The sequence below is a fragment of the Staurois parvus genome, unplaced genomic scaffold, assembly GCF_062004578.1.
Source record: "Staurois parvus isolate SC_StPar_1 unplaced genomic scaffold, SC_StPar_1.0 ptg000783l, whole genome shotgun sequence".
In the NCBI taxonomy this organism is placed as follows: domain Eukaryota; kingdom Metazoa; phylum Chordata; class Amphibia; order Anura; family Ranidae; genus Staurois; species Staurois parvus.
In genome coordinates, this window is record NW_028318579.1 from 3,074,911 (window position 1) to 3,090,930 (window position 16,020).

At 45.9% G+C, this 16,020-nt stretch overlaps 1 protein-coding gene across 1 annotated transcript in view; it reads left to right on the forward strand.

The window, feature by feature from the left end:
• COL22A1 (collagen type XXII alpha 1 chain) overlaps window positions 1-16,020 on the forward strand; it is a 665,084-nt gene that overhangs the window by 417,519 nt on the left and 231,545 nt on the right. The window contains exons 33-35 of the mRNA XM_089654647.1: window positions 2,552-2,584; window positions 10,615-10,668; window positions 14,224-14,277. Coding sequence (XP_089510773.1) covers window positions 2,552-2,584; window positions 10,615-10,668; window positions 14,224-14,277 — 141 coding nt within the window. The remainder of the gene's footprint in view (window positions 1-2,551; window positions 2,585-10,614; window positions 10,669-14,223; window positions 14,278-16,020) is intronic.

Here is a 16,020-nt window from a genome sequence, read left to right on the forward strand (position 1 = left end):
TTCATCCGTTTACATTTGTTTTTCGTCCATTTACATTCATTTACATCCGTTTTTGGTCAGTTTACATCCATTTTCATCTGTTTATATCAGTTTACATCAGTTTTTGTTCCGGTTTCATCCAGTTTTTTCTACTTTTTTGGTCCGTTTACAGCAATTGTTGTCTGTTTACATCGGTTTTTCATTCATTTACATCCAATTTTCATCCGTTTACACCAATTATTGGTCTGTTTGCATCCATTTACTTTTTTTTACTGTTTTTGGTCCGTTTACTTCTGTCTTTGTCCATTTACTTCTGTTTTTCATCCATTTACATCTGTTTTTGGTCCATTTACATCCATTTACATCAGTTTTTGTCTGTTTACATCAGTTTTTGATCTGTTTCCATCCATTTTTGGTCCATTTACATCCGTTTACATCTGTTTTTGGTCCTTTTACATCTGTTTTTGTCTGTTTACATCAGTTTTTATCTGGTTGCATCTGTTTACATCTGTTTTGGTCCGTGTACATCCTCATTTATCCAATTACATCTGTTTTTGGTCCGTTCACATCCCTTTTCATCCGTTTACATCGGTTTACATCCATTTTTTGTCTGTTTACATCCGAAAAATGGACAGCTGTGTGAAAGGGGCCTTATGTGTGTCAGGAACCCATGCAAAAATCGCTTTATCAAGAAATGCCCTGCCACTTAGGGCTGGTTCACACCATAGAAACGCAGTCCAGATGCGTTCTGGATGAATTTCCGCATTCACGTGTTTGGCGCATTTTCGATGTGTTCCTGTTCATTTTTTCCCCTCTCTTTTTCATTAATTTAACTTGTTGCCGACCGCAGATAGCCGAATGACGGCTGCACTGCGGCCGGCCAGTTCTGAGTGGATGTCACATGACGTCCCCCCAGAACGCGCTCTCCTGCGCGCCCCAGGGGGCGCGCACCCGGCGATCTCCGTGATCACTGTGTCCTACGGACACAGCTGATCACGTGATGTGGTAAAAGGCCAATCACAGCGGCCTTTTACCACCTGATCAGCGGTGTCCAATGACACGCTGATCAGAGGGAAATGCAAGTGCCGGTTCTCGGCTGCACTTTCCTCACGCTGTCAGATCGTGAGGAAAGTACTGCCGAGAACCGGCAGTTGTCAGAGCGGGAATCGGCACCGATCATCAGGGCACTGATGATCAGTGCCCTGATGATCGGTGCCCAGCAGTGCCATCCGCAAGTTCCGCCCACCTGTGCCCTGCAGTGCGCCCACTAGCTCCGCCCACCTGTGCCCAGCAGATCACCCACCTGTGCCACTCTGCAATTTCACACACCTGTGCCCAGAAGTGCCACCTACCTGTGCCCAGCAGTGCCACCCACCTGTGCCCACCCACCTGTGCCCACCAGTGCCACCAACCTGTGCCCACCGACCAGTGCCACCCACCAGTGCAGCCCAGCAGTGCTGCCAGTCAGTGCCACCAGTCAGTGCCCAGCGGTTGTGCCAGTCAGTGCCGCCAGTCAGTGCCCAGCAGTGATGCCAGTCAGTGCCGTCTATCAGTACCCATCATCAGTGTCACCTATCAGTGCCGCCTATCAGTGCTGCATATTAGTGCCGCCTATCTGTGACACCTCATTAGTGCTGTCTATCAGTGCCGCCTATCCGTGCCACCTCATTAGTACTGCCTATCAGTGCTCTTTAGTGCTGCCTATCAGTGCCCATCAGTGCCGCCTATCAGTGCCCATCAGTGCTGCCTCATCAACGCACATCAGTGAAGGAGAAAAATTACCTGTTTAAAAAATTTTATAATAGAAACAAAGAAACTTTTTTTTTTTTTTCAAATTTTTGGCAATTTTTTATTTATAGCGCAAAAATTAAAGCGCCCAGTGGCGATTAAATACCACCAAAAGAAAGCTCTATTTGTGAGAAAAAAATGATCAAAATTTCATATGGGTACAATGTTGCATGACCGCGCAATTGTCAATCAAAGTGCGGCAGCGCTGAAAGCTGAAAATTGGCCTGGTAAATAAGGGGGTATAAGTGCCTGGTAGGCAAGTGGTTAAATAGACATGTGCGCTCCGGTGCATTTTTGATGCGTTTCACCACGTTACAGTACAGTTCCATGCAGTAAAAATGCAGCCTGTTCTACTTTTTTTTTTTTTTCTGCAAACGGAACGCACCGGAACAGCAAACACTGATGCGAACGATGACATTGACAAGAAATATCACCTACTTTCTGTGCGTTTTGGATGCAGAAACAAAAGCAACTGAAACGCATGTTGTGTGAACTGGCCATTAGAACCTGCTAGCGACAGCACCACACACCTCCAAACCGCGTGATGCCACAGCCCCGTGCTGCTTGGTGTGGCGCGTTTTTGGAAAGGGGTCATGGACTTTTCTCGCATGTAGGGTGACCCATTGAAATTAATGGACTGCCGTACATGCGAGGAGCCAGGAACGCGTGGGAAACGCACAGAAACGCGCCCGCGCTCAGTCGCATCTCTAGGTGTGAACCAAGCCCGACTGTACTGATTTCAGGCTGCTCATTGACAAACTTTAACAGATCTGTTTTCTTTCAGGCAGAAACGGTAGTCGGCGAGCCGGGAGTTCCGGTAAGTTTCCAGAATACCGATTTTTCTGTTTTATTTTTTTAATTCCTAAACAAGAGACGATCCAAGGATGCTGCGGGCTGTCGCTGTCCACGGCGGTGAAAACCTGCACGTCAGTTGCTGTGGCAACTAGTATGTCATCCTCACCGGGAGGCATCCGACGGCAAAGAAGTGAATCCTGACAACGATTAATGAGGCGGAGGGAGAAAAACAAACAGTTTAATTAGCCCGGAGCTGAAATGGATGGATCTCCTGCTTCACCTCCTCCTAACAACCCGTCCCTCCAACCTCATGGCGGGATCCCAACCCAATCACTGGCATCCCACAGAAGCTGATAAACTCTGTTCTGACGCTTTCATGAAATATAATCTTTGGTGATCCTGCCACGGAGATCCGTGTTCAGCCACTTCCTGTTATGGGGTGACAGCTGTCACTCAGCTCTGCTCGTGTGTTGTCACCTTGTCACATGCTTCCCTGGTGAACACTAGGCATGTGCAAAATGAAAAAAAAAAATTGTTTTGTTTTGTTTCCTTCTGATACGTTATTGGACGAATTTCTTTTCGCTCAGTGAGTTACATTCGGTTTTCGGGAATTTTAATGCGAATTCGTCCGAATTCGACATTTTGTAACAAAATCATTTTAACAAGTTTGAAAATAATTCTAATAATTCTAAAAAAAAAAAAAACCATTACAATCTATAATCCACAATCCATGTGTGTTTTTGATGGTATACGGGGCTATATGAAGAGTTGAGCGTCCATACGGGAGATTTCTGTTTTAGTAACATTTTCACAGTGCCTTTGTAGAGCACTACTCACGTCACCACGGCGCAGCTCACAATTTTTTGTAAAGTATTTTAGTCTCTTCTAATCTATTCTATTCTTTTATATTCTATTCTAATGTATTCTGTTCAAATTCATTCTATTCAAAATTCTAATTTTGGAAGGCAGTTACAGTATATGCTGTTTTATTCTATTCTATTGTTTTTCTATACTATTCTATTATTTGATTCTCTATTGTAATCTTTTCTATTCTATTCTTTGATTTTCTATTCCATTTTAATTGATTCTGTTCTATTGCTTTTATTTTCTGTTTTATTTTGCTCTGTATTACTCTATTATTTTCTATTTTATTTTTTTATTTTCTATTCTAATCTTTTTTTTATTCTAATTGATTCTATTCTTTTCTATTCTATTCTTTTATTTTCTATTCTAATCTTTTCTATTCTATTCCTTGATTTTCTATTCTAATCTTTTCTATTCTATTGGATTCTATTATTTTCTATTGCTTTAGTTCTGTTTTATTTTGCTCTGTTTTACTCTATTATTTTCTATTCTATGTTTTTATTTTCTCTTCTAATCTTTTTTTATTCTAATTGATTTTATTCTTTTCTATTCTATTCTTTTATTTTCTATTCTAATATTTTCTATTCTATTCCTTGATTTTCTATTCTAATGGATTCCATTCTTTTATATTGCTTTAGTTCTGTTTTACTCTATTATTTTCTATTTTATTTTTTTATTTTCTATGCTAATCTTTTCTATTCTATTCTAATTGATTCTATTCTTTTCTATTCTATTCTTTGATTTTCTATTCTAATATTTTCTATTCCTTGATTTTCTATTCTAATCTCTTCTGTTCTAATGGATTCTAATCTTTTCTATTGCTTTATTTTCTGTTTTATTTTGCTCTGTTTCTACTCTATTATTTTCTATTCTATTTTTTTTTATTTTCTATTCGAATCTTTTCTATTCTATTTTAATTGATTCTATTTTATTCTATTCTATTGTTTTTCTATACTATACTATTCTTTTATTCTCTATTGTAATCTTTTCTATTTTATTCTTAGATTTTCTATACCATTTTAATTGATTCTGTTCTATTGCTTTTATTTTCTGTTTTATTTTGCTCTGTTTTACTCTATTATTTTCTATTCTATTTTTTATTCTAATCTTTTCTATTCTATTCTAATTGATTCTATTCTTTTCTATTCTATTTTATTTTCTATTCTAATCTTTTCTATTCTATTCCTTGATTTTCTATTCTAATCTTTTCTATTCTAATGGATTCTATTATTTTCTATTGCTTTATTTTCTATTTTATTTTGCTCTGTTTTACTTTATTTTCTATTCTAATCTTTTCTAATCTATTCTAATTGATTCTATTCTTTTCTATTCTATTCCTTGATTTTCTATTCTAATCTTTTCTATTCTATTCTAATGGATCCTTTTCTTTTCTATTGCTTCATTTTCTGTTTTATTTTGCTCTATTTTACTCTATTATTTTCTATTCACACCCCCACATTCTCCGCCCGCATCACTCACCTCCTAAACGACATCTCTGACTGGATGTCGCTCCATTTCCTCAAACTCAACCTCTCCAAAACCGAGCTTCTCGTCTTTCCCCCTTCCCGTGCCCCCCCCCCCATCCTTTCCATCACTACCAACAACACCACCATCAATCCCGCCCAGCAAGCCAAGGTCCTTGGCGTCATTCTGGACTCAAACCTTTCCTTCCAACCTCATGTCAAATCACTCACAAATACATGCAGGCTCCACCTCCGCAACATCGCCAAAATACGCTCCTTCCTTACCCCAGACACCACTAAACTACTCGTTCACTCCCTGATTATCTCACGCCTTGACTACTGCAACTCCCTCCTCATCGGCCTACCCCAGTGCAAACTCTCCCCGCTTCAGACCATCCTGAACTCAGCTGCCAGACTCATCCACCTCACCAGCCGCTCCACCTCTGCCACCCCCCTCTGCCTCTCCCTCCACTGGCTCCCCATTGCCCAACGCATTAAATTCAAACTGCTCACTCTGACCTATAAAGCCATTCACAACACTGCCCCTAACTACCTCACCGACCTGATTCCCAAGTACCACCCTACCCGTACCCTTCGCTCTTCACAGGACCTCCTTCTATCTTGCTCCCTGGTCTCCTCCTCCCACGCACGACTGCAAGACTTCTCCAGGTCCTCCCCCATCCTCTGGAACTCACTACCCCAATCCATCAGACTGTCACCTTCCCTCCTCACCTTCAGGCGCTCCCTGAAAACCCACCTCTTCAGGGAAGCCTACCCCACCCTCACCTAACAGCCGCTGCCCTTCCCTCCTCCTACCACTCCATCCCCCACAGCCGTTTCCTCCTGTGCCTCTACCCCCTCCCTCCTAGATTGTAAGCTCGAAAGAGTAGGGCCCTCTTACCCCTTGTGTGCTGTTTGATGTTACTGTACTGTTTCATGTATTGTCCCCCCTCTATTGTACAGCGCTGAGCAAACCCTTTGGCGCTATATAAACTCGATAAATAAATAAATAAAATAAAATTCTATTCTTTTATTTTCTATTTTAATCGTTTCTATTCCATTCAAATTGATTATATGCTTTGATTTTCTATTCTAATCTTTTCTATTCTATTCCTTGATTTTCTATTCTATTCTAATGGATTCTATTATTTTCTATTGCTGTATTTTCTATTCTATTTTATCCTGTTTTACTCAATATTTTCCCACTGTATTCTGTTCTATTCTTCTATTTTCTATAGTTTATTCCTATATTCTTTGCTATTCAATTCTTTTATTTTTTATTCTATTCTTTTCTATTTCTTTATTTTCTGTTCTTTTTTATTCTATTCTTGTTTTCGAATTCAAATTGGTTTTCAAATGTGTTTTCTAATTTGAATTGATTCGAATTTCGTTTTGCTTTTTCAGATTTGTTTAAATTTGTTACTATTCTAATTCGGAGACATCCCAATCTCCAAATAACGGAAAATTTGTCTGAATTTCAATTCGGAACAAAACAGACTGCACATGTCTAGTGAACACTACAAATGGCCAACCAATGGAATCCCGTACATCGAGAGAGAGGGACTGATATTGTTCTTCTCCCTCTGTGAGCTTAGAAATTGGAAGTAACAAGGATTGCATCACTTCCGGTTTAATTTTTTTTTGACAAGCCATTACCAGCTTGTGGATCAGCAGATTAAACATCTTGGTTTGATCTGCTGCTTTGGAGACCAGAGCAGAGATATGGGGTCTAGTAGACCCTAGATCTCTCAATAAAGAGGACTCAAAAGGCCTCTGCTATCACAAGGGATGCTGTTCCTAGCAAACTGATAAAAATAAATACACAAATAAATAAAGGTACAGTGTTTAAAAATGTAAAAAAAAAAATGAATGTGCCCTTGTCCCCCTGTGGTCATGAAAGGTTCCAAGCAGAGGTTATAATCTTTCCTTAACATCAGGGATTTTTTTAGTGGGATGTTGGCTGCTGGGGGATCTATTGTCCCTGGAGAAAATCCATTTTTGAATGGTGATCTATTGTTGCTGGCGGAGCATCTATTGTTGCTGGAGGGTCAGTTGTTGCTGGAAGGGATCTACTGCGGAGGGAATGATCTATTGTTGCTGGCTTCTGAGAGATCTGTTGTTGCTGCTGGGGGGTATATTGTTACTGGGGTGGTATTTTGTTGCAGTGGTCCACTGTTGCTTGGGAAAATTGATGCTCGCTGCTGGGTGCTGATTTGTCACTGGAGAGAATCCATTTTTGCATGGTAATCTATTGTTGCTGGTAGAGTATCTATTGTTGCTGGGGCGAGGGGGGGGGGGTCAATCGTTGCTGGAAGTGATCTGCTTTCGAGGGAGGGGTCTGTTGTTGCTGGCTATTGAAAAGTCTATTGATGCTAGCTTCTGAGAGATCTGTTGCTGCTGCGGGGGTCTATTGTTGCTGGGGTGGTATTTTGTTGCGGTGGTCCATTGTTGCTTGGAAAATTGATGATGGCTACTGGTGGATCTTTTGTCACTAGAGAGAATACATTTTTGCATGGTGATGTATTGTTGCTGGGGGGTATCTATTGCTGCTGGGGGGTTAATTGTTGCATGAAGGGATCTACTTATGAGGGAGGGGTCTGTTGTTGCTGGCTATTGGAGAGTCTGTTGATGCTGGCTTCTGGGATATCTGTTGTTGTTGCTGGGGTGGTATTTTGTTGTGGTGGTCCATTGTTGCTGGGCAAATTGATGCTTGCTGCTAGGGGATTTATTGTCACTGGAGAGAATACTTTTTTGCATGGTGATCTACTGTTGCTGGTGGGGTACCTATTGTTCCTGGGGGTCAATTGTTGCTGGAAGGGATCTACTTCTAAGGGAGGGGTCTATTGTTGCTGGCTGCTGAAGAGCCTATTTATTCTGGCTTCTGAGAGATCTGTTGTTGCTGCTGGGGGTCTATTGTTGCCGGGGTTGTATTTTGTTGTGGTGGTCCATTGTTGCTGGGAAGATCTATTGTTGCTGGCTGTAGGGGGGTCTAATTTGCTGCTTTTGTATCATTAACAAACACCATACAAATAATTTAGCACCACAAAATTATACTTGCCCCTGTATTCTGTAATGGTAGTTGGGTAGGGGATGGAACCAAGGGACGATGCTCGAAGGTGGGTAGGGGGTGGAACCAAGGGACTGTGATTGGAGGTGGGTAGGGGGTGGAACCAAGGGGCGGTGCTCGTGATGGGTAGGGGATGGAACCAAGGGACGATGCTCGAAGGTAGGTAGGGGGTGGAACCAATGGACAGTGCTCAGAGGTAGGTAGGGGGTGGAACCAAGGGATGGTGCTCGGAGGTGGGTGGGGGTGGAACCAAGGGACTGTGATCGGAGGTGGGTAGGGGGTGGAACCAAGGGACGGTGCTCAGGGTTGGTTGGGTGGGGAACCAAGGGACGGTGCTCGGAGATGGGTAGGGGGTGGAACCAAGGGGCAGTGCTTGTGATGGGTAGGTGATGGAACCAAGGGACAATGCTCGAAGGTGGGTAGGGGGTGGAACCAAAAGACTGTGATCGGAGGTGGGTAGGGGGTGGAACCAATGGACAGTGCTCAGAGGTGGGTAGGGGGTGCAACCAAGAGACGATGCTTGGAGGTGGGTGGGGGTGGAACCAAGGGACTGTGATCAGAGGTGGGTAGGGGGTGGAACCAAGGGACAGTGCTCAGGGTTGGTTGGGTGGGGAACCAAGGGACGGTGCTCGGAGATGGGTAGGGGGTGGAACCAAGGGGCAGTGCTCATGATGGGTAGGGGGTGGAACCAAGGGACAGTGCTCGGAGGTGGGTAGGGGGTGGAACCAAGGGACGGTGCTCAGAGGTGGGTAGGGGGTGGAACCAAGGGACGGTGATCGGAGGTGGGTAGGGGGTGGAACCAAGGGACGGTGATCGGAGGTGGGTAGGGGGTGGAACCAAGGGACGGTGCTCAAGGTTGGTTGGGTGGGGAACCAAGGGACGATGCTCGAAGGTGGGTAGGGGGTGGAACCAATGGACAGTGCTCGGAGGTGGGTAGGGAGTGGAACCAAGGGACGGTGCTCGGAGGTGGGTAGGGGGTGGAACCAAGGGACGGTGCTCGGAGGTGGGTAGGGGGTGGAACCAAGGGACGGTGCTCGGAGGTGGGTAGGGGGTGGAACCAAGGGACGGTGATCGGAGGTGGGTAGGGGGTGGAACCAAAGGACAGTGCTCGGAGGCTGGTAGGGGGTGGAACCAAAGGACGGTGATTGGAGGTGGGTAGGGGGCGGAACCAAGGGACGGTGCTCGGAGGTGGTAGGGGGTGGAACCAAGGGACGGTGGTCGGAGCTGCTTGGGGGGGGGGGAGACATGAAGCGATGGGTGGGGTTCCAGTACCTATTCTCTGAGAAAAAAAGCCTTGTCAAATGGTATCTAGAAAGTAGGGGCAGGCGTCTATTCACTTATTCCAGAAGTGCTGCATGTGAAATGTGAGACGCCGCTCTAAACTGGACCCTGTTCTCTTAGAACATGTTAGATTGTGCGGCCTCAGCCAGTGCCGCTCCGGCCACACCCCCTGACACATTTTGCCCCTCCCACTGGTGCTTGGTCACAGAGGTGGGTGATACGAGTAGGACAGAGATTTATATTAGCAACATTGGTCATGAAAACAGGTGAACCATCTGTGTTGATGAGACTAATGTGTGGAAAAAATTGTAATGTGGAAAAAAGGAAAAAAAAAGACAGTGAGACCAAAAAGAGAAAAACAAAATTAAGGAATAATAAAAAAATATAAAGGAAAAAGAAAAAAATATGAAAATAAGAAAAAGAAAAAAGAAAATGTGTATGTAACAGGGGCGGACTGACAACTCATGGGGCCCCCCGGCAATAGGGGATCATGGGGCCCCTGTGTCCTTGCCCACACTCAAAGCACACCCAAAAAGCATGTAAAAGGTACCAGGGGCATTTCATGGGGCCCCCTACTGACTGTGGGCCCTTGGGCAGTGCCCAGTGCTCGAATGGTCAGTCCGCCCCTGGTATGTAATAGAAAATAACGAATAACATAATATTACCAGGAATATAAAAAATAAAAATAAAAAGTCATGATAGCACAGCAGAGAGATACAAAGCAGCATGTCTCCCAAGTAACCCTCTGTTCACAGCGGAGTGTTTTCCACAGTGTTTTGCAGAAACACAGTACAGTCCATCTAACATGAGTTCCTATAGGACAGGTTCACATCTCCGCGTTTTCACCCGGTGCGTTTTTTGGAAAGGGTCGGGGACCTTTTTATACGCAAAACGGTGCATTTTTGGTTCTATAGACTTCAATGGAAATGCTGAAGAAAAGCATGTATTGTGTTTTTGCTGCTTTTTTTTGCCACGTTTTTGATGCGTTTTGTTGGGGGGGAGTGTGTATCCAGGTTAGCAATAGTGTCAATCAAACATTTTTCCCTATTTTGAAGCTTTGCTCCTTACCTGTGACACAAGGTGGGTACACTTACCACATCCAAGGCCTGATAAGCTGCGATCTCCCTCTTTTTCTGGGCGCAGAAGGACTCAAAAATGGCAGTCACCAAAGTTAATGCGTGACATACTGGAGCTTGACAGTCTCATTTTTTGTGGGGTAGGGAGGCACTAAAGGTGCCATACATTGTCTTCTCACAATATTTTACACAGCAGAAATCAAAGAGGAGGAGGCCATGTACTATGAGCCCTTAATTCGACAACTTACTACCCTCTAGATTTTCGGACACAGTTGACCTTCATTTCACATTTATTTTTCAGGGTCTTCCGGGTGACAAAGGAGAGAAAGGAGATGAAGGGAATGCTGGCGATACAGTAAGTAACTCTTTGAATTCTAATTGCTGTGATCTTGTAGCTTGATGTGTGATGGAGAGGAGCTTTTTAGGGCATTGCTCCAACTATCTCCCTCTTGTAGCTGGTGGAATGGTGGAGACGTAGGCTATGGAAATGCCTGCCCTCATAAATATTGAACGTTGATCAAGGTGGGCCATACATGGCCCTTTTACATCTGAGGCCAGCAGTATTTTCCAGCTCTTGCCCCACTATACTTACACTCTTGAGCACAAGCAGCCAACCAGTGGTAAGTGTACCACAGGGGCCCTTCAGATGAGTTCAAGAAGTATTTTGAGGGTTTTTTTGTAGGGTTTGTTCAGACCTATTTCCATAAAGCCCCATTGCAGTGTGTTCCTTGTATTTATAATGGAATATTCACTCTGGCTCCATTTTTCTTGAGCTGTAATGCAACTGTGTTTTGGAGATGCATTAGGAGGCCATTCAAAATGAACGGCATCTCAATGCGTTGCACCCTGGATGTTGCAGTAACACGCTCATTAAACAGGACACTATTGTGACATGATGGTGAGAAGGAGCCTTACATTCATCAGAACACTTTAAAGTGTCACAGACAGGGGTCTATAGTCACAGGAAGAGAGGCAGTCTAGGAGACACAGGAGGGTACCCGAGGCTGCATGGAGATGCAGAATTCATGGAGGGCTCAGGGCACACTGGAGTGACTGGGTGACATTGGATGCTCTGGGGTCACCGGGTCACATAGCATTCTTTGGGGTTACTGGGTGACACTGGATGCTCTGGGGTCACTAAAATGCTCAGGGGTCACTAAAAATCTCAGAGTGCTCTGGGGTCACGGGTGAAGCAGGAATCTCTAAAGTCATTGGCTGACACAGGAGTGCACTAGAGGCACTGGAGAGACTGGGGCCACTGGAGGGCACAGCAGCACTAGGGGCACTGGGAGACACTGAGGACACTGGAATCCACATGAGCGCTAGTGGCACTGGAGACACTGGGGACACTGAAGTGCACAGGAACACTGGGGGCCATTGGGGACACTAGAGTGCACAGGAGTACTAGGAGCGCTGGAGACACTAGGGACACTGGAGTGCACAGGAGCACTAGGGGCACTAGGACACTGGAGTGCACAGGAGCACTAGGAACACTGGAGACACTAGGACACTTGAATGCACAAGAGCACTAGATGCACTGGAGACACTGGAGACACTGGAATCCACATGAGCACTAGGACCACTGGGAGACATTAGTGGCACTAGAGTGCACTGGAGTATTAGGAGCACTGGAGACACTGGGGACACTCCAGTGCACAAGAGTACTAGAGGCACTGGAGACACTGGGGACACTTAAGTGCACAGGAACATTAGGGGTACTGGATACACTAGGGGCACTGGAGTGTTCAGGAACACTGGAGGCACTGAAGTGCACATGCGCACTAGGGGCACTGAGAGACACTGGGGGCACTTAAATGCACAGGAACACTAGGGGCACTGGAAACACTGGGAACACTGGCGTGTACATGAACAGTAGGGGCACTGGAGTCATTAAGGGCAGTGGAGTGCACAGGAGCACTAGTGGTGCTGGAGACACTGGGGACACTGAAGTGCACAAGAACACTATGGGCACTGGAGACACTGGGGACACTGGCATGCACAGGAGCACAAGGGGCACTGGGAGACTTTGGGGTCACTGGACTACACAGGAACACTAGGGTCACTAGAGACACTGGAGTGCATAGGAACATTGGGGGCACTGGAGACACTGGGGGCACTGAAGTGCACAGGAAAACTAGGGGCACTGGAGACACAGGGAACACTGAAGTGCACAGGAACACTAGGGGCACTGAAGACATTAGGGACAGTGGAGTGCACAGTAGCACTAGTGGTGCTGGGAGACACTGGGGACACTGAAGTGCACAAGAACACTAGGGGCACTGGGGACACTGGCGTGCATAGGAGCACAAGGTGCACTGGGAGACTTTGGGGTCACTGGACTACACAGGAACACTAGGGGCACTGGAGACATTGGAGTGCATAGGAACATTAGGGGCACTGGAGACACTGGGGGCACTGAAGTGCACAGGAACACTAGGGGCACTGGAAACACTGGGGACACTGAAGTACACAGGAACACTAGGGACACTGAAGGCATTAGGGACAGTGGAGTGCACAGGAACACTAGGGGCACTAGAGACACGTGGGTCACTGGAGTGAACAGGAGCACTAGGACACTGGAGACACTGGAGAAACTTGAATGCACAAGAACACTAGGGGCACTGGAGAAACTGGGAACACTGGAGTGCATAGGAGCATTAGTGGCACTGGAGACACTGGAGTGCACTGGGAAACACTGGGGACAATGGAATCCACGTGACCGCTAGTGGCACTGGAGACACTGGAGTGCACAGCAGCACTAGGGGCACTGGGAGACAGTGGGGACACTAGAGTGCACAGAATTACTAGTAGCACTGGAGACACTAGGGACACTGGAATTCACAGGAGCACTAGGGGCACTGGAGACACTGGGGACATTTGAATGCACAGGAGAACTAGGGGCACTGTAGACACTAGGGGCACTAAAGTGCACTGGAACACTAGGGGCACTGGGGACACTGCAGTGTACAGGAACACTAGGGGAACTGGAGACACTGGGGACACTGGAGTGCACAGGAACACTAGGGGCACTGGAGACACTGGGGACACTGGAGTGCACAGGAGCACTAGAGGAACTGGAAACACTGGGGGCAATAGGGGCACTGGAGACACTGGGGACACTTGAATGCACAAGAGCACTAGAGACACTAGGGACACTGGAGTGCATGAGGGCATTAGTGGCACTGGAGACAATGGGGACACTGGAGTACACTGGAGACACTGGGGACACTGAAGTGCACAGGAACACTAGGAGCACTGGAGTCATTAAGGACAGTGGCGTGCTGAGGAACACTAGTGGTGCTGGGAGACACTGGGGACACTGACGTGCACAGGAATGCTAGGAGCACTAGGAGACATTGGGGACACTAGAGTGGACAGGGGTACTAGGAGCACTGAAGACACTGGGGCCACTGGAGTGCACATGATCACTAGGGGCACTGGGAGACTTTGGGGTCACCGGACTGCACAGGAACACTAGGGGCACTGGGGACACTGAAGTGCACAGAAATTCTAGGAGCACTGGAGACACTAGGGACAGGAGAGTGCACAGGAACACTAGGGGCACTGGGGACACTGGAGTGCATAGGAACATTAGGGGCACTGGGGACAGTGGAGTGCACAGGAACACTAGGGGCACTAGAGACACGGAGGTCACTGTAGTGCACAGGAGGGTCAAGTGTCCCCAGTGCCCCTAGCAGCAAGGGGCTCTGCTTGGGTGTAGAGATGTGTTAATTGAATCAGTTTGACATCAGTTTGAGATTCTTCTGAGGTCATTCAGAATTCATTGACAGGAGCTTTGACTGGCTTCTGATTCCCATTTGACCTGCTTGCATTCCCATGGCACAATCTTTAAGGCAAGCAAGCCAATCAATACATATCCTAAAGTAGCTTTTGTCTCTTTTCTTTTCAGGGACCCAGAGGACCACCGGGAGACATAGGACCTATCGGACCTGCAGGACCACAGGTGTGCTTTTCATTTTTAAGTTCTTTGCATTTTGTTCTTTCTGTTATGGAAAATGTGACTCTACTCTCCTTCCCCCAACATGACAGCACTGATGCTTGGCAATTTTTATGCTAGGCTCCCAGCACTGTCACATGGGGGTGGAAAAAGAACCCTCAGTCCAGTGTAGGCTCCAACTAGGATGGCCTTGGAGCTCACACAGCACTGCTTCTCCTCACGGTCATTGGCTGTCAAGGCATGGGGTAGTGGAGGGGGGTAAGTATATACTCAGGGCCACACTGATAATAAGACCTTTCTGCTATTGAGAGACGGAAAGCTGATGTTTAATGTAATTATATTTTTCTTTCATGGTTCCTCCTTCCCACCTTATCTACATGCTAATGACATTTTTAGATACATCTTTTTTTATTACATGCCTTTTTTTAAACCCAGCAATATAATCACTGGATTTTTGTAATTCTCTATGCAATGCAGGCAGATCATGACCGGTGGGAGGGGCCAGCTGGGGACTGAACACGGCTCCCTGAGCCTCAGCTCTAATGCAAACAGTGGGCGGACTTATGCAAATCTAAAAATGCCTTGGTGGGTGGATTTTATTCTGAAGGAGTGGACATTCTTCGGCAGGCTGCATTTGCATGCAGACCACCCTGATCAACACCAATACTCTGATTCAGCTGACAACTGTGAGCTTCTCACAATATGAACTAGAAGGTGCAGCATATCAGATACAGCTTGTCTCATTTCAGGGATTGAGAACGTTCACCATTCTCTAGCCTTTTCCTCCCCAGCCTAACTGTCCCTGGCCCATCTCTTTCATTCTTTGGATTTCAGCCATATTCTGCCAGCATTGCATAGAAAAGACAGACACCCACAACTCTCTATGTGTTTTTTGGGTCAAAGTCCATTTCATCAGGAGATGAAGTCCTCAATTTGCCACAGAGGGAGTAAAGGAGAGGCCACAAAACTCTGTGTTTCTTGGGTCAAAGTCCATTTCATCAGGAGAGGAATTCCTCAATTGCCACAGAAAGGGTAAGGGAGAGACCAGGGCTCTCTATGCATTTCTTAGATCAAAGTTCATTTAATCAGGAGATGAAGTCCTCAATTTCCACAGAGGGAGTAAGGGGGAGACCATGGCTCTCTATGGGTTTCTTGGTAAAAGTCCATTTTATCAAGAGATGAAGTCCTCAACTGTCACAGAGGGACTAAGGAAGAAGCCAGGGCTCTCTAGCAGTTGTGTGGGTCAAAATCCATTTCATCAGGAGATGAAGTCCTCAATTTGCCACAGAGGGAGTAAAGGAGAGACCAGGGCTGTCTATGCATTTCTTCAATCAAGGTCCATTTCATTAGAAGATGAAGTCCTCAGTTTGCCACAATGGGAGTAAGGGAGAGGAGACAGCTCTCTATGCGTTTCTTGGCTCAAAGTCCATTTCATCAGGAGATGAAGTCCTCAACTGCCACAGAGGGAGTAAGGGAAAGAGGGGGCTTACTAGGAGTTTTTTGAGTCAAAGTACATTTTGTAAAGAGAAAAAGTCCTCAATTGTCAAGTAGGGAGTAAGGGAGAGAACTTGGGGCAAGGTCCATTTCATTAGAAGGTAAAGTCCTCAACTCCCACAGAAGGAGTAAGGGAGAGGCAACGGTGCTCTGTGCATTTCTTGGATCAAAGTCCATTTTATCAAGGTGAGAAAGTCCTCAACTTCCACAGAGGAAGTAAATGAGCGGCCAGGGCTCTCTGTTTGTTTCTTGGAT